The 21580-nt window shown below is 36.5% G+C and overlaps 1 protein-coding gene across 1 annotated transcript in view; it reads right to left on the bottom strand.

The window, feature by feature from the left end:
- CFAP54 (cilia and flagella associated protein 54) overlaps nucleotides 1-21580 on the bottom strand; it is a 443326-nt gene that overhangs the window by 34869 nt on the left and 386877 nt on the right. The window contains exons 65-67 of the mRNA XM_049782938.1: nucleotides 18507-18613; nucleotides 15719-15857; nucleotides 1755-1829 (exon numbers count right to left, since the gene is read on the bottom strand). Coding sequence (XP_049638895.1) covers nucleotides 1755-1829; nucleotides 15719-15857; nucleotides 18507-18613 — 321 coding nt within the window. The remainder of the gene's footprint in view (nucleotides 1-1754; nucleotides 1830-15718; nucleotides 15858-18506; nucleotides 18614-21580) is intronic.

The following is a 21580-nucleotide window of genomic DNA, read 5'->3' as shown; positions in this document are numbered from 1 at the left end:
TTTTCTTCCTTCATCTCCTTGCAATTTTTGGTTTATTTTTTGTCATAGCTATTATGGTTATATATATTTTAATTACGGAGAGGGATTATAGATAAGGGTACTATTGAAGGAGAAATTCGAACTAGAAATTGCTTTCTCTTGAATGGAGAGTGACCATCATTGAATTCATGTTAAGATACTGTATAAAATCTTAATCCCTCTGGGATTCAAGAATAAATTTTATAACAGGGAAAGAAAAGTATTCCTTTCTTTTTCTTAACACTTTTTCTTTTCAATGCTATCAACATTTTCAAAGCAAAATTAAATTCCAAACTCCATTTGGTATTATTTGACTAGTGGGACAAATATTTCATGTGGTAGACAGCCATTGTAGGAATGATTATAATAATGATGATTAAATAGCTGATATTTACTAAACATTTATTTGCACCAAGTCTATTATCAAAAGAATCGGGAACAGGCACTCAAATCAAAGCACCCATTATAAAGATCTTTATAGCACCCTTCAAAGCCTTACCTATAGTAGAACAAAAGTATAAAAAAAGGTATCAACAACCCAAATGTTGATCAACAGAAGAATGGATACACAATTATCCTATGTATGTAGAATAAACTGTTAATGAATATTAAGAAATAAAACTCAGGGGCCGGAGAGGTGGCGCTAGAGGTAAGGTGTCTGCCTTGCAAGCGTTAGCCAAGGAAGGACCACGGTTTGATCCCTCGGCATCTCGTATGGTCCCCCCGAGCCAGGGGCGATTTCTGAGTGCTTAGCCAGAAGTAATCCCTGAGCATCAAACGGGTGGCCCCAAAAAACAAACAAACAAAAGAAATAAAACAGAAATGCCTTTTATGATGTGTATGGACAAAAGGATAAGTATTGTGGTATTCTTTTTCTATGACCTACTTAAAGTAATAAAATTTTAGAAGTAGAAAATAGAATAAATTAGCAGGCTCTGGAGAAGTATGGAAAGTTAATCATTTAATAAGTATAATGTTTCTGTATGGAATAAATTTTTAAAGCCCTGGAGATAAATGGGAATAATTTTAAAATTATTTTTAAAGCTCTGGAGACAAACGGTAGAGATCACCACATGGCTTTGTGAATTACTTAATGCCACTGAAATATATCCTTACAATGGTTATAATGATAAGTTTTATAATAATAAGTTTTATAATAATAAAATGCATAGATATAAATTCTAAAATTCTATTCTGATAATTACCTTTGAGGAGATAAAACGAGGGATGAAATATGTACATATTATACTTAATTAGCCTCAAGATCCACAAATAAAGATCTAGGTATATACATGCAGCATTATATAACATATATATAATATATATAAAGAGATTATTATGTATGTATTAAATGTAACAAGGTAAACTTTTCAAATAAAAATATCACTAAAGCATTATAGAAGTAAAGGAATGAAGATTTGATAGAAAAATTCTATAGTTTATTTAAGTATGGAAAAATATGATTACAAAATTTTGAGTTATTCTCTGAGTGGTAGATTTGGGATGATTTTAAAATCATCCTCCATGATAATTTTCTGTACTAGTTCATTTTTAAACAAAGACTATTTTAAACAAAAATAGAATTCTGTTAAAATACATGTTTATCACTTTTTCACACTAATTAAGGAGGGTTAGGCCCTTGATACTTCCACAATAGATGTTTTCTGTATTTCCGTTTCCATGGCAACAATAATACTTGGGAGTAAATCAGATACAGTTTTAAAAGAGATACATACCTTGAAAAGTGGTGATATGTCTTTTTCACTCAAAAGAAGACTTAAAATATTATTGCAACATTCAAGAACCATGAACTATAAATAAAAAGACAATACATAAAGTTGAGATTTTTGATAAAATATATTAACTTAATAATAAACTTTTTCATTTGTCTTTTATTACATCAGTACTGAACCCTAATTTTCAGGGTTAAACTTCAAAAAAATTGAGACTCTAAGCCCCTATGTAATCAAGGTAATCTGAAAATATAGAGGATGATTATAAAAGATGAGTGTTTTTGAGGGGGCGACATCCAGAAGTGCTCAGGTTTCATTTTTGTGCTGTGCTCAGGGAACACTTCTAGCTGGGATTGGCTTCCTGGAGACTTGTGAAATGTAGGCTCAGACTCAAGTTCTATTTCCTGCCCACAAAGCTTTGCTTCCAGTTGTTGGCTTCATATGTGTTTATAGTCTGCCAAATGCTACTAAGCATCAAGTGTACTTTACATAACTCAGTCTAAGTAGTTTTTTCTTGACTTTCAACAGAAGGTATCAGCTATAAAGCTGTGAGGTATCAAAAGCCATGTGCCTATATGTTATCAAAATATTGTAGGTATCCAACAATTTGCTTTTATGGTGATATAAACGTATGCATTTACTTTTATGTGAAAATATGAAAAGTATTTTAAGTGATAATTAACATTTTAAGTGCTAACTGACCAATTAACTGATGCATTTATTTTAAAGTAATAACTGATAAATACTGGTTAAAAATCTTAAAATAAAGAACAATTGAAAAGATATTCCCAGATCATATTATACATATGATTTATTTATCTCTGAAAACAAGAAAGGTGGTGTGATTCAGTAGGAATCACTTACTCTTAAATTGTGAGACCTTTAATTCAAGAGCCAGCACTACAAAAATTAATTTTAATTCCATAAATCCAAACATGGAAAATATCAAGTTTTCAAGTTTCAAACTGCTAGTTTATTGAAATAAATTTTTCAAAATATGTTTAGGCATTTTATTCATTGCTATAGGACAAAAAGATGAATAAACTCTATTCTCACAAAGCTAACAATAACTGAGAAAAAGAAATGTAATGATAATTAAATAAATATCGCTATAATTTGGATAGTTTCTGGGTATTTCTGTGATGGTATAGAAGCTTAGATATGTCATCAAATAATTACATGTTTAGCTGGAAAAACTCCAAGAGAAAAAATCATTTGAACTGAGCCTTGAAAGGATAGAAGGATTTTCACCATCAAAGAATAGGGACATGTATTTTCAGTCAAGTGAGAAATAAAACTGGGTATTAAGGACTAGAAGAAATGATAAGGAGCTGATCAGAACAAGAAGTCAGCCAACTGCAGAGGAGTCAAATAAACAAAGAGTGATCAGAACACCCAACACTTGAGCCATTTTCTGTGATGAACTTTTCAGGTGTCTGGACCATTTACCAGACAGGAAAATATGCATTCACTCCTATATGTTTACAAATAAATATTCTGTCTACGGTATTTGTTTATATTTATGACTAAGTCTCTCAAATTGGTGAAAGCATGTTATCTTTCTTCATAAAAGGTTTCAATAACAGCCATGATAGGACACTGCCATGAATTCATCAAGGCTATCAAGCAAAGTGACACTGTCAACAACATTAATCACCTCACAGAACAGATGGGAATGGCAGTGCTACCTGATAAATGTCTTCCACTGCCTGTTTCAACATTGATCAAATGGACATCTCACCACAACATCCTCTTTCTTTGACATTCTTTGAGGCCAAGCATACATACAGCTTAAATTAGCTGCTTCCATACCGGGCAGGGAAAGATTGCACATGACCTTGCAGCAAAAGAAATGAAGATAGGGCAACAGTGAGCTCCTCTATCCCTGTCAGAAGGTCACTGGAGATGTGCTGCCCTGGCCAGGAGACTAAGAGGCACTGGCTTTAGCCGTAGCTCTGCTGTATTTTCCCTTTTATGAAGCAGCATGTAAGGAATGGCTTTCTGAGTGATTCAAAAACACCAAAGCCAACTCTTTGAATTGAAATGATCATCATCTTTCACCTGTAGTACAAAATGCAGTGCAGGTGAAGGAGACTTGCTAAAATCCATCCTTTCAACTCAAGCCTCTTTCATCCTTCACTGACATGCCAGGAAGGGCTGTTTTAATGAATTGTAGGGTAAATCATGAGAAATCCTACAGGAAAAGTGTCATTCTCACTCTCCTACACACCCTCAACTCAGCACTACTTTCCTAGGACTCTTTCCTATAGAGCAAAGCTGATTCATTTATTCCATCATTGGAGAACTCAAAGTGTCTATGATTGTGCATAGGCAACTCCTGTGACAGAAAAGAACCCCTTACGGAGTTTAGTGTACAGTAGGAAAAACAAAAGAGGCAAACTCTGACAGAAACATGCATAAGCTCAGAGAGGAGGAAGCATTCAATTTCATCCAATGCCCTCTCCACCCACTCTGAATTCCTGCCACACCAGGGCACGTGAATCACTGACTCGTGAATATAATGTTAAATTTCATGGCTGTTTGTCCAATTTCCTCCCCTCAATCTGGAATAAGTTCTCTCCATAGGTCTCCAACAAAAAGATTCACAAATAAGTACTGAAGAAGCACTATACTTCAGCATCTGGGAGGATGTTAGAGACAAAATGATGAAGACTCCTGAGCATAGCTTTTCATTGTCAAGAGGACATACAAAAATAAAATTGGCGGGCTGGAAAGATAGCACAGCAGTAGAGTTTTTGCCTGCACATGGCTGACCCAGGACTTATGGTGGTTCGATTCCCAACATCCCATATGGTTCCCTGAGCCAGCCAGGGGTGATTTCTGAGCGCAGATCCAGAGTTAATCCCTAAGCATCGCTAGGTGTGACCCCAAAAAACCAAAATCAAAACAAAATAATAAAATTGGTAAAATAATAATATAAATAAATAATAAAAATAATAATATAATAATAAGAGTAAGGAGATTTTAAAATAATGGCTTTCAGACTCCAAGGGGCTATATAATGCATTATGAGAGGTGCAGGTATGTACAGAGTTGAATTCAACTTTCTCTCATACTATACACACATCCTATATGAGATTGCTTTAAATAATAAATTAGAATCATGTGCACCTTTAGCCTGAATGCTGAGAAGAAGGAATTTCAGTAACCATACTCTACTGTATAGGTCAGGACTCAGATGGTGGGGGCTTAAAGAAAATGACAAGAGACCATAATAAATAGATTGAATTACATCATAAACAGCTGAGTCAGAGTAGGAAGGTGAGAAGAAATAAAACACCCTAGGTCAACCGAATTGGTGAGAATTTTTTAGGTGTTTGGGCCAAATAAAATTGATACTGGGAAGCTACTGTGAATGTCAGAGACATGCTGAAAACTGGGAAAATAATATTTTTTAAATAATATCAGACTCCATAAATAAAGAGTTAAATGATTTTCCATGATTTGGAATATCAGCAATCACATATGTTGAGATTGGGCGACAAGCAGACTGAGTGCTTGTAGTGCTTTCTGGATATCATGGTTATGTACCCTCCTGCATATTCAGAATGTCCTCGTCTCCTAAACATGGATAGTATTTGTTTGTTAAGCAAAACCATACTGATGTACCCTAAAACCATCTTAAATTATATATATTTTGGAAATTCTTGATTTACTTCAGAATACATTGACTTGGAAGCTAAAGGGAAAAAAGAAAGGAATTAGAAAGAACAAGTGTTACTACCTTCCACATTGATTGCAGGTACATTTTCTGCATGGACTCTTGTATTCAATAACCCACAAAATGTATATATGTGATAAAAATTTCTATGACAGAGGTTATAAAAATCTATCAAAATTAATCTCTTCAAGTGTCCAAGTTCACTTCTAATTAGCTCCAAGTAAAGGTTGTCATGACAATAACTGGCAAATTTAGTCAATGGTGTTTATCTGCTATAACCTCAATTCTAGCCTTTTCTTCTTTTGTAAAGTGCTAGTTAGTATAATACTTGTGGTGGTGGAGGTGGGTATTTGACTCTGTTCCTTTCATCCCTCAGCCTCCAAATATTATTAACTACTTTTTCAATTTTCCTAAAAAAGTAAGGGGGTTTCTTCAATTTGTTGACAAATCTCTTGTCTAGAGCCAACAGAGTTTAAACAAACTTTAAAAATTCCAACTTGAGACTGAAAATAGAGTTTCTAAGTCAGAGAATAAAATTATAGAAGCAAATATGAGGACAGAAAGAGGTTTGTTCCACTTGGTGACTTCTCCATTCACATATATATACATACATACTCAGATACACCACAGATACACAAGTCAGTCACAAATGCTATATAGATGTTCAAGTGGTCAAGTGCATGTCTGGCACAAGTAAGATCCTGTGTTTGGCCCTGGTGCCACATGCCACCCCTTTCAACCTGGCAAGGTGTAGCCTCCACAACAAATTTCTGTTTATTTGGGGACCACAGCTGGCTGTGCTCAGGGCTTACATACTCCTGGCTCTGTATTCAGGGATCACTCCTGGCTGAACTTAGGGACCCAAAAATATTCCTTTAAGCCAGACACAAATATCAGTTGATGCAATTTATAAAAAAAATTTTTTCTCCTCCACTAACATTCCAATGTGTCCTATCCGGACTGATCTCTGATTATAACATTGCCAACTTCTTGTCTTAGTTGTTGGCTTCTTGTACTAAATCTGATGATACACTGCCAGCCACAGGGAAATGTTGATCATTCTCATTCCAACTAAGACACACAGATCTTCAGTTGAGAGTCGAATTTGAATAAATCACTTTCAAATATGAGAGGGAATATAAGACCAGGAAATGCAAAGTGACTCATGCTAGGTAGAAATGCTAAGTGGTGGAAAATCTACGAAAATATGCCTGCCCAGTGGGGCCCGACCATAAGAAATTGTGAGTGCTGCCTGTATGTGTCCTGTCGTCTGAACCTCTTGGGAGTGGGTCAAAAATAGGCTCCAACAGAGCACGGCCAATGCCATTGCAACAAGAAGAAAAAAATCACACTAAGAACTTGCTGGATTATTGAAGCCCAGCATTTCTCCCCAGACTGTCTTCTCTGCTGTATGCTCGGGCCTAAGATTTGATCCTGTGTGAGGCTTCATCCACAGAGGACAACCCTTCCTTGGAGGCATGTCAACCCATCCATAAAGGGCAGAGCCAGAGGGACGTGTCCGCATATATCATTTAGCCAATGAATATCACCACAACACATAGAAAAACCCACAATACAAGTGTGACAATGGAGAAACAATGCAGGCCAGCATCAGACATAGAGAATGAAGATGACAGTTCTGATGACCAGAAAGCAACCAACTAATTAATCAATCTCTTAGATAAGGAGTTTAGACAAGCAATATGGAAGATGCTCAAAGAACTCAAAGAAACCATGGATCGAGTTGAACAGAACACTAATAAGAACCAAAACAGAAATCACAAAACTCCAAACTGAAATAACAGGTCAAATAACATGCCTGAAAAACTCAGTAAATGAATTGAATGACAAAATGGATAAGCTCTACACCAGGGTAACAGAAGCTGAGAATAAAATTGGTGCTGTGGAAGATGAGATAAATAACAACTCCATACAGCCAGAGAGAGTGGAAAAAAACTTAAAGAAAATGAACAGACAATGGAAAAATTAGTCAAAGAATGGGAACAGATGAAAATAGAAGTTTATGATAAGCTCAACAGAAACAACTTAAAAATCATTGGAGTCTCAGAAACCCAGAAAGAAAATTTCCAGGAAGAATCAACAGTCAAGAACATCATTAAAGAGAAACTTCCAGAGCTAAAGAATATATGCAATCAAATCCTGCATGCTCGAAGAGTACCAACCAAAAGACACCCCAGAAAAAATACCCCAAGACACATCCTAGTCACAATGACAAATCCCACAGATAAAGACAGAATTCTAAAACAGCAAGATCAAAAAGGGAAATTACATTCGAGGGAGCATCCTTGAGATTTACAGCAGACCTGTCACCAGAAACATTCAAGGACAGACAGCAGTGGTGGGACATAGTGAAAAACCTCAATGAAATGAATGCTTCACCTAGAAAACTGTACCCAGCAAAACTCACTTTCCAGTTTGATGGAAGAATACATGATTTCACAGACATAAAACAGCTCAGAAACTTTACAGACTCAAAACCAGTCTTAAGAGAAAAACTTAAAGACTTAATTTAAGACAATACTGACCAAAAGACACACTAAGTTTCGATATAAAGATGGCACTAACTCCCAGGACAATTCTTTCTCTCAATGTCAAAGGACTAAATGCACCAGTTAAGAGAGAGAGAGAGTGGCTAAAGGGCTCAAAAAACTCAATCCAACCTTCTGCTGCCTACAAGAAAAGCACCTGAATAGTCAGAACAAAAAAAGACTCAAAATAAAAGGTTGGAGGAAAATGATCTAAGCAAACAACACACATAAAAACGCTGGAGTGGCCATACTAATATCAGATGATGCAAACTTTATACTCAGGAAGATTGTAAGGGGCAGAGATGGACATATTAATCAAGGGGTATGTAGAGCAGGAAGAAATCACTCTCCTAAACATATATGCACCAAATGAGGGGCCAGCAAAATATTTAAAACAATTGTTGACAAATCTGAAAAATAATATCAATAACAACAGAATAATTGTGGGAGACCTCAACATGGCTTTGTCAATACTGGATAGGTCAACCAGACTGAAACCCAACAAGTATATAATAGACCTGAGAAGAGAAATGGAAGAAAGAGGCCTAGTGGATACATATAGGACACTCCATCCCCAGAAACCTGGATACACATTCTTCTCCAATGTACATGGGACATTCTCCAGGATAGACTACATGCTGGCACATAAAACATACCTCCATAATATCAAGAGGATAGAAATTTTTCAGGCTACCTTCGCTGACCACAAGGCTATGAAATTATATGTGAGTTCTAAAGGACACAGAAGAAAAACTTTAATACCTGGAAGTTAAACAGCCTCATACTCAATAACCAGTGGGTATGAGATGAAATCAAAGAGGAAATCAAAACTTTACTGGAAACAAATGATAATAAAACACAAACTATCAGATATTATGGGACACAGCAAAAGCAGTACTGAGAAGAAAATTTATAGCTTTGCAAACACACATCAGGAAGGAAGAAGGGGCATACCTGAGTAGCTTAATGACGCTGCTCATAGAACTAGAAAGTGCTCAGCAAAAGGATCCAAAAGTAGGGAGACAGAAGGAAATAACAAAGCTGAGAGCATAAATCAACGAAGTGGAAACCCAAAAAAACAATCCGAAAGATCAACAAAAGCAGAAGTTGGTTCTTTGAAAAAATAAACAAGATTGATAGACCACTGGGAAAACTAGCAAGAAAGAGAGAGAGAAATTTGATAACTCATATTAGGAATGAAAAAGAAGAGATCACTACTGATATGGCAGAGATTTAAAGGGTAATCAAAAACTACTTTGAGAAACTCTATGCCACTAACAATGAGAACCTGGAAGAAATGGATAAATTCTTGGACGCTTATAATCTTCCACGGTTGAATGAAGAGGATGCAGCATATCTAATCACCTCCATCACTACTGATGAAATTAAAACGGTAATCAAATGTCTACTCAAAAAAAAAGCCCAGGCCCAAATGGATTCACTAACAAATTCTTTCAAACTTTCCAAGAGGAACTACTACCAATCCTGGCAAGATTCTTTCATGAAATCGAAATAACAGGAACACTTCCAAATAGCTTTTATGAAGCCAACATCACCTTGATACCTAAACCAGACAGAGACGCTACCAAAAAAGAAAATTACAGACCAACATCGCTGATGAATGCAGATGCGAAGATCCTCAACAAAATCCTGGCAAATAGGATTCAATGCCTCATTAAGAAGATCATCCACTATAATCAAGTAGGTTTCATCCCAGGAATGCAAGGATGGTTTAACATCTGTAAATCTATCAACATAATACACAACATCAACAACAAGAAAAATAAAAATCACATGTTTATATCAATAGATGCAGAGAAAGCATTTGATAAGGTCCAACACCCATTCTTGATCAAAAATCTCAGCAAGATGGGAATGAAAGGAACATTTCTCAATATACTTAAGGCCATCTACCACAAGCCAGAAGCAAATATTATTTTCAATGGAGAAAAACTGAAAGTCTTCCCTCTAAATTCTGGCACAGACAAGGCTGTCTTCTCTCACCACTCCTATTCAACATAGCACTGGAAGTACTCGCTATAGCGATTAGGCAGGAAAAAAATTTCAAGGGAGTCCAGATAGGAAAGGAAGAAGTCAAGCTCTCTCTGTTTGTAGATGACATGATACTCTACTTAGAAAACCCTAAAGACTCTACCAAAAAGCTTCTAGAAACAATAGACTCATATAGCAAGGTGGCGGGCTACAAAATTAACACACAAATATCAATGGCCTTTCTATACACTAATAGTAATAAGGAAGAAATGGACATTAAAAAAATAACCCCATTCTCAATAGTGCCACACAAACTCAAATATCTTGGAATCAACTTGATTAAAAACATGAAGGACCTATACAAAGAAAACTATAAAACTTTGCTCCAAGAAATAAGAGAGGACATGCGGAAATGGAAACACATACCCTGCCCATGGATTAACAGGAGTAACATCATCAAAATGGCAATACTCCCCAAAACATTGTACAGATTTAATGCGATCCCTCTAAAGATACCCATGACATTCTTCAAAGAAGTGGATCAGGCACTTTTAAAATTTATTTGGAACAATAAGCACCCTAGAATAGCTAAAGCAATCATTGGAAATAAGTATATATGGAGGAATTACTTTCCCCAACTTTAAACTTTACTACAAAGCAATAGTTATCAAAACAGCATGATATGGGAATAAAGACAGGCTCTCAGATCAGTAGAATAGGCTTGAATACTCAGAAATTGTTCCCCAGACATACAATCACCTAATTTTTGATAAAGGAGCAAGAAATCCTAAATGAAGCAAAGAAAGCCTCTTCAACAAGTGGGGTTGACACAACTGGCTGGCTTCTTGCAAAAAAAATGAACTTAGGCCCCCAGCTAACATGATGTACGTAGGTTAAATCCAAATGGATTAAAGACCTCGATATCAGACCCAAAACCATAAGTTATAAAGAACAACACGTAGGCAAAACATTCCAGGACATTGAGACTACAGGCATATTCAAGGAGGAAACTGCACTCTCCAAGTAAGTGAAAGCAGAGATTAACAGATGGGAATATATTAAGCTGAGAAACTTCTGCACCTCAAAGGAAATAGTGCCCAGGATACAAGAGCCCCCCACTGAGTGGGAGAAACTGTTCACTCAATACCCATCAGATAAGAGGCTAATCTCCAAATTATACAAGGCACTGACAGAACTTTACAAGAAAAAAAAATCTAATCCCATCAAAAAATGGGGAGAAGAAATGGACAGACACTGTGACAAAGAAGAAATACAAATGGCCAAAAACTCATGAAAAAATGCTCCACATCACTAATCATCAGGGAGATGCAAATCAAAACAACTATGAGGTACCACCTCACACCCCAGAGATTCGCACACATCACAAAGAATGAGAACAAGCAGTGTTGGTGGGGATATGGAGAGAAAGGAACTCTTATCCACTGCTGGTGGAAATGCCGCCTAGTTCAACCTTTATGGAAAGTGATATGGAGATTCCTCCAAAAACTTGAAATCGAGCTCCCATATGATCCAGCTATACCACTCCTAGGAATATACCCTAGGAACACAAAAATACAATACAAAAATCCCTTCCTTACACCTATATTCATTGCAGCACTATTTACCATAGCAAGACTCTGGAAACAACCAAGATGCCCTTCAACAGACGAATGGCCAAAGAAACTGTGGTACATATACACAATGGAATATTATGCAGCTGTCAGGAGAGATGAAGTCATGAAATTTTCCTATACATGGATGTACATGGAATCTTTTATGCTGAGTGAAATAAGTCAGAGAGAGAGAGAGAGAGAGAGAGAGAGAGAGAAATGCAGAATGGCCTCACTCATCTATGGGTTTAAAAAAATGTAAGACATTCTTGCAATAATAATTTTCAGACACAAAAGAGAAAAGAGCTGGAAGTTCCAGCTCACCTCATGAAGCTCACCACAAAGAGTGATGAGTTTAGTTAGAGAAATAACTATGTTTTGAACTGTCCTAATAATGAGAATGTATGAGGAAAATGGAAAGCCTGTCTAGAGTACAGGCGGGGGTTGAGTGGGGAGGAGGGAGATTTGGGACATTGGTGATGGGAATGTTGCACTGGTGATGGGTGGTGTTCTTTACATGACTGATCCCAAACACAATCATATATGTAATCAAGGTGTTTAAATAAAATAAAATATATTAAAAAATTTTAAAAAAGCTAAGTGGCCAAGCACTACTAAGAAGCTCTCACACAATTCTCATTCTCCTGCCTCATACAATCCAAAGAAAATCAGACTCAGGAGAAATGATAATTTTCTACATATGACCTCTTTTGTAGTAGGTTCAGGGACAGAGAAGATCAACAAGGAATATTTGAGCTCATGGTTCTAAGACATCAACCTAATCAGTTTGTTCTATCCCTGAAACATGGTGATCACAAGTGATCTAAAAAGAGGTACAAAAAAGAAAACAAGGGCTGAGTTCCTCTTGATAATATATGTAAAATGGCAGCCAAGTACTTCATGAAAAAATATTTATAATCAGAAGAATTCCAGAGATTGGTTACTGGGAGATTGATTATAGTGATTTACATATCATTAAAATCATTAAGTGTCTGGTAATTCATGTTGCAACATCTGAGGACACTTGGAAGGACCTTCAGCCAAAATTGTAAGACATCACTTCTATGATAAATGCAAGCACAGGGCAGAGGAGACAGAAATGCTAGAAAGTGGCATTTTGCAAAGGCTAACTGTTCTTGCCTGATGAATCCTCTTACTGCTGAGCTTGTTGCTTTCACAATAATGAAAAATGCATGCGCTCACTCTTCTGGTAAATTCAGACTGAAAATGCCAACACTTGTTTCTTTCAGGATATATTCTGAAAATCAAGAGCATTGCCAATTTCCATGCCATTTCATGATTTGAGTGTGTTTATGAGTAAAATTAAAAAGCCAACAAAAAGCCATGCTGATAATATTCTAAAGAAGTAAAAAGTTTTTGGTTATTGGTAACCAATTTAATATTAATCTAGCACAAATTTTTTTTAGAATAACAAGATTCAGTAGACTGAAAAAAAAGCAGGGTTAGAATAGTGTGGGAAAGCTTTCAGATAAATAAAAGAAATAGGACCTATGTGGCTGGGAATTTAATCAGGAAAGAAGCATAGAAAGTGTCCCGAATTAGAACTGTGTTGCATGCATTGGGAACAACCAGTCTTTCACTAAAGCAACAGGATATAAGTTTTTAGAAGAAAGGAACTGAGCTGTAATAGTATTAACTGCTCTTTGCTTCAGTAAGCAGCAAACCAATATGCCAGAGTAATCTTAATGTGCTATACCACATAATGTAGGTATGTAGTAACTATAACATTTAGGTGTGTGCAATTATACTCTATAACATTTAGACAATGGCCAAATCACCTACCAACATTTATTGAGTATAACCCTGTTGTTAAGCAACATAACTGTATTTGATATGTTGAAGCCTAAATAAAAATATCAATGGATAAATATACCAAAGACCTGAAAGATAATGAGAAAATGGGAGAAAACACATTAAAAATCATATCATACAAGAAAGGAAAGTAACCATAGCACAATACCCAATTCAGCACTGATCAACATTTATAAACAATATAGATAAAAATATTTAGAAGGGCTGGAGAGATAGTATGGAGGTAGGGCATTAGCCTTGCATGCAGCAGGATGGTGGTTCAAATCCCAGCATCCCATATGGTCCCTGAGCCCTGCCAGGAGCGATTTCTGAGCAGAGAGCCAGTAATAACCCCTGAGTGCTGCTGGGTGTGACCTAAAAACTAAAAAAAAAAAAAAAGATTGTCAAATCTCACTTAAAACATGATCTCTTGGGCCCGGAAAGATAGCACAGCAGTGTTTGCCTTGCAACCAGCCGCTCCAGGGCCAAAGGTGGTTGGTTTGAATCCCGGTGTCCCATATGGTCCCCCGTGCCTGCCAGGAGCTATTTCTGAGCAGACAGCCAGGAGTAACTCCTGAACACCGCCAGGTATGGCCAAAAACAAACACACACACACACACACACACACACAAAACATGATTTCTTATTGGTGCCAGAGAGGTGGCACTAGAGGCAAGGCATCTGCCTTGCAAGCACTAGCCTAGGACGAACTGTGGTTAGATCCCCACAAGACCCATTTGGTCCCCCCAAGGCAGATGATTTCTGAGCGTCAAATGGGTGTGGCCCAAAAAACAAACCAAAAAAATATTTAGAATATTTAGAAGGGCTGGGATAAGAAGTTGTCAAAAAATAAGTAGCTCAGTTCCTTTTATACCATAATTAAATTGGTAGATGGTACCTAAAATTGATATAATATATATAAATTATGCCAAGAGCGATTTCTGAGCAGAGAGCCAGTAGTAACCCCTGAGTGCTGCTGGGGTTGACTACCTTAACAGCGTAGTTAATATTTCTGCATTTCTTTCTTTCAATCTGGTAGCAAAAAGCACATGCCCTAGTTGATCAATGTAGTATCATTGGAAGGGATATAATAAAAAATGTTAAGAGTCAACATTTTATTTGCTATATTGTACCAGGAATTAAAATACAAGTGGAAATTCAAAGAGGAAATGAGTAGGTGAAAAGATGTATTCCCTCCCACTAATTCCTATAAAGGAATGAAGAATGTCTACTATATTCTTGAAGGAGTGACACTTCATCTTCTTTTGTATCCATCACTAACATAAATTCAGAAGAAGGAAGTGGCATTTTTGATTGCTGAGTTTGGGGAAAGCCACAGATCTAGTGTCAGCCCCTTTTTGGTTATTTTTACTGCCTATATTTTGGAGACACCATGCCTATAATTTCTTATCCTCTATGCCATAAGCTTGAGGGTAGGAGAGATACAAGGGAGTATAGATGCTCAATGATCACCCAGATATGACAGATAACTGAGTGTCTAAATTGGCAATAGTCATAAATTTGTTTCTCTTTTTGTCTTCACAACTTCATTTGGCTATAGGTCTAAAGCCATGTTCTCCAATCAGCTCTATCAGTAATGATGCTGATATTTTCTTCTCCAACTCTTGTATTGCATTGCTCAATGGTTTCAAAACTTAGGTAAGGTGGAAGTAGCATGATCTCAAACAAATCACAAATATGATTACAAAGCCATTAAACTGTGTGATAAGATTAATCATCTTTGGTTTGTTTGAATAATAAAATGCCTGGAGTATGCTTATGTGTATTTTTCAGTTTCTCTCCCTATTTGAGTAATTAATATGCTAAGATAATCAAGTTGAAATAAAATCAATGCTATTCTGCTGCTTTTGAAGACTCACAGTTGTATCAGCATAGTGTCTCGAGACAGGCTCTATTTACATTGCCTATAAGATTTAGATAATTGCTCTATTTGGAAGGGCTTTGAAGGAAGTATCAATGATGTCTTTAAAACAGAGGGAGCCTTTAATCAACCAAGGGCCATTTGGATATTTATAAATTCATTTGTGGGCTATATAGTACAGGCAGACAGGATAGAGACAGCCAACGAGAAGCATGTACCAGGCCCAAGTCACATGACTTCACATGCTTTCCCATCCCTGATCTAAAAGTTGGGTAATATCTGGTATTCTGAATAGAGAAGACAGCAGGAAGATAAACCACACAATTATGATAAGCTTGTTCACATGTAGTTGTTGATTAAAAAAGTTAAAAAGATAATTTAAATAATTATAATGTACTGCACCCAACAAATAGCATATTTTCCATTACTGTGTGACTTACTTCTATATCTTTATCAATTGGTTTCACATCCATTACTTTTTCAGATTTATTTTCATCTGACATAATTTCAGAACTTGCTGGCAATGAAATTTCAGCAATTTGTGCAAGATTAGATAGTTTCTCATGAACTGAAATAACTCTAAAAAATAAAGATATTTCATTTGAAAAGTTAAAAAAGGCATTTATTTATTTGCTCCCAAAATCAATAATAGTCATAAAGTCAGTTCTCTGCTTATGTCACACTTAATACTCAAGATTTTTAGTAGCTCCAAGTACTCAGGGCCACTCAGGTGCTGGGAATTTGAACTTGAGGCCTAGTACATACAAGGCATGCTCTTCAGCCTTTCAAGCTATCTCTCCTACATACATCTTAATGCCATGTAATAAATGGCTGGCTGAAGATAATAGCAGTGATGAGTTATTTCTGTCTCTAAAGGGCCACTAAATGAACCTATAATGATGAAATGTATTGTATAGTGGCTAAGAACAAGCAAGCAGGCAAGCAAGGAAAAAAGGGGAAAAATAAGAGATAAAAGAGAGAAGGAAGAAAGAGAAAGAAAGAGAGGTAGAAAGAAAAAAGAGAAAGAAAAGAAAGAAAAAGATGAAGAGAGAAAGAAAAAAGAAGATAGAGAAAAACAAGAAAAAGAAAGAAAGAAAGAAAGAAAGAAAGAAAGAAAGAAAGAAAGAAAGAAAGAAAGAAAGAAAGAAAGAAAGAAAGAAAGAAAGAAAGAAAGAAAGAAAGAAAAAGAAAGGAAGGAAGGAAGGAAGGAAGGAAGGAAGGAAGGAAGGAAGGAAGGAAGGAAGGAAGGAAGGAAAAAAGGAAGGAAGGAAGAAAGAAAGAAAGGAAGGAAGGAAGAAAGAAAGAGAAAGAATAATGAGGAGGGAGAGGACATGGTGGCAAAATAGAAAATTTCATGACTCTAAACTACAGTACTTATAGGGACAGTACTTGTGTGCATAAGCCAGGGTGCAGGGGTCTCCATCTGATAAGTAAGGGAAATTAAATGAAGGAGCAATAATCCCCTGAAGAAAACTGACACCAGAGTCCTATTCAGAAATGTTATGTTCTCTATCACCCTCTTACTTTGCCTTCTCAAAGATAGTCAACAAGAACAATTCCTCACAAATGGATCCTGTCCTCTCCATCATTGCATCACCAAGGAAACCTCCTTGAGTAAGAGACAAATAGCAGTTTTATCAAGACTCCAAGGGAGTCTCCAAGGGATATCTGATGAAAGGTTATTGGGTTCTCCACTGTTATGGTCTCACAGACAAGGGTTTTCTCTAATTTTAGAAACCTACAGTGACCAGACACACTGCAATTAGAAACTTTTGGAAATGAAAGAGGAATTGTAGAGCTAGGGATGTGACTTACTGATAAAGTGTATGTCTTGCATGTGAAGAGACCTGAGCACCCCGAGTCCACTCTCTACCTCATTCCCCAAGTCCCATAAAACTGATTACATTCTACTTTACAAATTCCAATTATTTTCATTATGTAGTTGGGGGGAAAAAAAGGCTGTCTTATTTCTGGATAATTTCTTAATTTTTGTTGGCTAATATGCTGGCATATGATCAATCTGTCTAGGCTTCCTTTTATTTCACTGAAGGATAAAAAAGAAAGAAATATCTGGCTGAATAATTAATTGAAAGTCAGCCAGCTCTTAAAACACCTCTTGTTTTATTCTCTTTCATGATGAGACTAAGTTCTTCTAAATGGACACTATGAAGCATGAACAAGATTCTCCCAGGGAAACCAGAAAATGGCCATTCTCTGTTGATTAAGTAGTTACTGAAAGCCTCTGGGACAAAAGGCTCTGTTGGACAGAAGTGATGTAAGTCATGAGACAACATGTGCACACTATGTCTTACAAAGTATATAGAAACTTGTGTGACTTGATCTTAATAACCCCAAATAGTGACTGAGGACGTAAATTCCATTTTAGAACTTTAGAAACAGAGGTTGAAATGATGTGGGCAATGAACTAAGTGGTGAAAACAAATTTAAATAAACCATTAAAAAGGTAAAAAAAAAATCCTAAGTATTGTGGTCAAAGAAATAGGAGAATAGAAAAGTCAGACATGAACCAAGTGAGCATCTTGATGGAGAGGAGGAAGAAAAGTGTTGAGGCAGAATAATCTAGCTTTAGGGAAAAGGAGAGGTGGTGTGTGTGGTTTACTTTGACAAGTCAATTTAAATGGGTTTTTAAGCACATTTCAAATCATGGGGTAAATAAGGCACAGGCAATGTTCTCATACTCTGCACATTTACAAAGTGTCAGGAATGGACCCTCAACAACTCTGGATATGATTTTGGTTCCCATTTGACTGTTGAAAACTCTTATTTAAAGGTGACAGGCTTGGGATTGCAAAGGTAGTAAGGACATTATTGACATTTAAATTAAAGCAGATTGGATATAGTGTCCATGGTCTTAACTACTAAAACACGATACTCATCTAAACAAATGGAAGAATTTTCCAAAAATATCTTCTACGAGTTCAACTGTGATTCATATTGCATATTTTGAAGCTGACTTTTCATTTGAAAAATATTAGCAAAGTGAGGAGCCAGAGTGGTGGCGCAAATGGTAAGGCGTCTGCCTTGAGCACGCTAGCCTAGGATGAATGGCGGTTTTATGCCTTGGCATTTCATATGGTCCCCCAAGCCAGGAGCAATTTCTGAGTGCATAGCCAGGAGTAACCCCTGAGCGTCACCAGGTGTGGCCAAAACAAAAACAAAAATATTAGCAAAACGAGCTGGAATTGCAGATAACCTTCCTCTACTTGCCTGTTCAGTGGAATCCAGAGAGAACCAACAAATGCATTGCTGTAAGTGGAATATTTCACATCTGAAATCTTCATGGGCTTTAGATTATATGCATACAACAACAGCACCTATAAGAAAATTACAAAGCAGATGAAACATGACATCAAATTTAACTTTGTCTCTACAGACACAGCATCAGTTCTGAAAATACATTAAATGTTAAATTTTTTTAGTTTTTCTTTGAAAGAGAAAAATAAGACATGAGTTTTTTTAAATTCATTTTAAAGAGAAATTATATAAATAAGAGTTGTGCAAAAGTCATGAAATAAAAAGTTTTTTGTACCAATGTTATATTATTTTTTGAAGAATAACATTTCTTGCTGCAGTTAAGTCTAAATTTCAGCCTTTGAAAGCTTCCTACAAGTTATAAATATATACCTGTTGATCAACCAATTTTATTTTTTATTTTTAAATATGCACTTTCTCCTTCCGAGGTTCTAGTTATCCTGCTGTTTCTTCTCTCCATTTATTCAATCCATACACAATTTTCAAGCCCTTACCTCTAGGATAAAACTTCCAATGACTCACACTCTAGCAATTTCCCTGCTTGTCTACATTCTCACAGTTCTTGGAATCAATCAGTCTGATAGTCATGGATACAGAGAAATTGATATTCACAGAACCTGAAAGACATTCTGAGGTTAGCATCTTATTTTAAACAGAAGCTAACAGAGGCCTGAGATCTTTGTGAAAGTGGACTAAAGACATGAATTTTAACTATGCATTTTTAAAAATGAAGTAGTTAGACAGAAAGGCAAATTTCTAAAATTATAAATCCACAAAGTCAGAAAGAGCAAGAGATGAATGAAAAAGGTATTCACAACACTCTTAGGAATAGAAAATACTTGGAAAAGTGTAGAGATTGAGCAGAAAAAGATACTGTTGGTAATTAGGTTCACATGGATTTTAAACATACATGACAAATAAGTGTTTCAAAAATATTTCTTTTTTGCTTCTTCTTTGAGTACAGATAATTAGAATTATTACCCTTCTTCATTTTCTCCTTTTTGCTGGCCAAACTTCTTCCATTTTTATCCTTGCTGAGGTTATTTCAGAAAAATTTTATGCTTTAGGGACATTGAATAAAAGAGGTAAATGGAAAAGCAAAAAATTGGGGCCAGAGAGATAGCATGGAGTAAGGTGTTTGCCTTTCATGAAGAAGGCTGGTGGTTCAAATCCCGGCATCCCATATGGTCCCCTGAGCCTGCCAGGAGCGATTTCTGAGCGTAGAGCCAGAAGTAACCCCTGAGTGCTGCCAGGTGTGACCCCAAAACCAGGCAAGAAAAAGATATCAAGGGAATTCAGATAGGAAAGGAAGAAGTCAAGCTCTCATTGTTTGCAGATGACATAATACTCTACTTAGAAAACCCTAAAGACTACCAAAAAGCTTCTAGAAACAATAGATTCATATAGCAAGGTGGCAGGCTACAAAATCAACCTACAGAAATCAATGGCCTTTTTATACACCAATAATGATAGGGAAGAGATGGAAGTCAGGAAGGCAACCCCATTCACAATAGTGCCACACAAACTCAAATATCTTGGAGTCAACTTGACCAAAGATGTGAAGGACCTATACAAAGAAAACTATAAAGCCCTGCTCCAAGAAATAAGAAAGGACACACAGAAATGGAAACACATATCCTGCTCATGGATTAGCAGGATTAACATCATTAAAATGGCAATACTCCCCCAAAGCATTATACAGATTTAATGCTATCCCCTTAAAAATACCCATGACATTCTTCAAAGAAGGGGATCAAACACTTATGAAGTTCATCTGGAACAATAAATACCCTCGAATAGCTAAAGCACTCCTAGGGAAAAGGAAAATGGGAGGCATTACTTTCCCCAACTTTAAACTGTACTACAAAGCAATAGTTATTAAATAGTTATTAAAACAGCATGGTTGGAATAAAGACAGACCCTCAGATAAGTGGAATAGGCTTGAGTTCTCAGAGAACATTCCCCAGACATACAATTACCTAATTTTTGACAAAGGAGCAAGAAATCCTAAGTGGAGCAGGGAAAATCTCTTCAACAAGTGGTGCTGGCAGAACTGGTTAGCCACTTGCAAAAAAGCGAACATAGACCCGCAGATAACATCATGTACGAAGATAAAATCCAAATAGATTAAAGACCTTGATATCAGACTGGATACCATAAGGTATATAGAACAACACGTCAGTAAAACACTCCATGACATTGAGACTAAAGGCATCTTCAAGGAGGAAACTGCACTTTCCAAACAAGTGGAAGCAGAGATTAACAGATGGGAATACATTAAACTGAGAAGCTTCTGCACCTCAAAAGAAATAGTGACCAGGATACAAGAGTCACTCACTGAGTGGGAGAAACTATTCACCCAACACCCTTCAGATAAGGGGCTAATATCCAAAATATACAGGGCACTGACAGAACTTTACAAGAAAAAAAAAACATCTAATCATATCAAAAAATGGGGAGAAGAAATGAATAGACACTTTGATAAAAAAGAAATACAAATGGCCAAAAGGCACATGAAAAAATGCTCCTTGTCACTAATCATCAGGGAGATGCAAATCAAAACAATGATGAGATACCACCTCACACCACAGAGATTGGCGCACATCACAAAGAATGAGAACAATCAGTGCTGGCGGGGATGTGGAGAGAAAGGAACTCTTATCCACTGCTGGTGGGAATGCCGCCTAGTACAGCCTCTATGGAAAGCGATATGGAGTTCCTTCAAAATCTGGAAATTGAGCTCCCATTTGACCCAGCTATTCCATTCCTAGGGATATACCCTAAGAACACAAGAATACAATACAAAAACCCCTTCCTCACACCTATATTTATTGCAGCACTATTCACAATAGCCAGGCTCTGGAAACAACCAAGATGCCCTTCAACAGACGAATGGCTAAAGAAACTGTGGTACATATACACAATGGAATATTATGCAGCCTTCAGGAGAGATGAAGTCATGAAATTTTCCTATACATGGATGTACATGGAATCTATCATGCTGAGTGAAATAAGTCAGAGGGAGAGAG

This window comes from Suncus etruscus, chromosome 11 (genome assembly GCF_024139225.1).
Source record: "Suncus etruscus isolate mSunEtr1 chromosome 11, mSunEtr1.pri.cur, whole genome shotgun sequence".
In the NCBI taxonomy this organism is placed as follows: Eukaryota; Metazoa; Chordata; class Mammalia; order Eulipotyphla; family Soricidae; genus Suncus; species Suncus etruscus.
The sequence above is the reverse complement of the archived record's forward strand: the minus strand, read 5'-3'. Positions and strand labels throughout refer to the sequence as shown.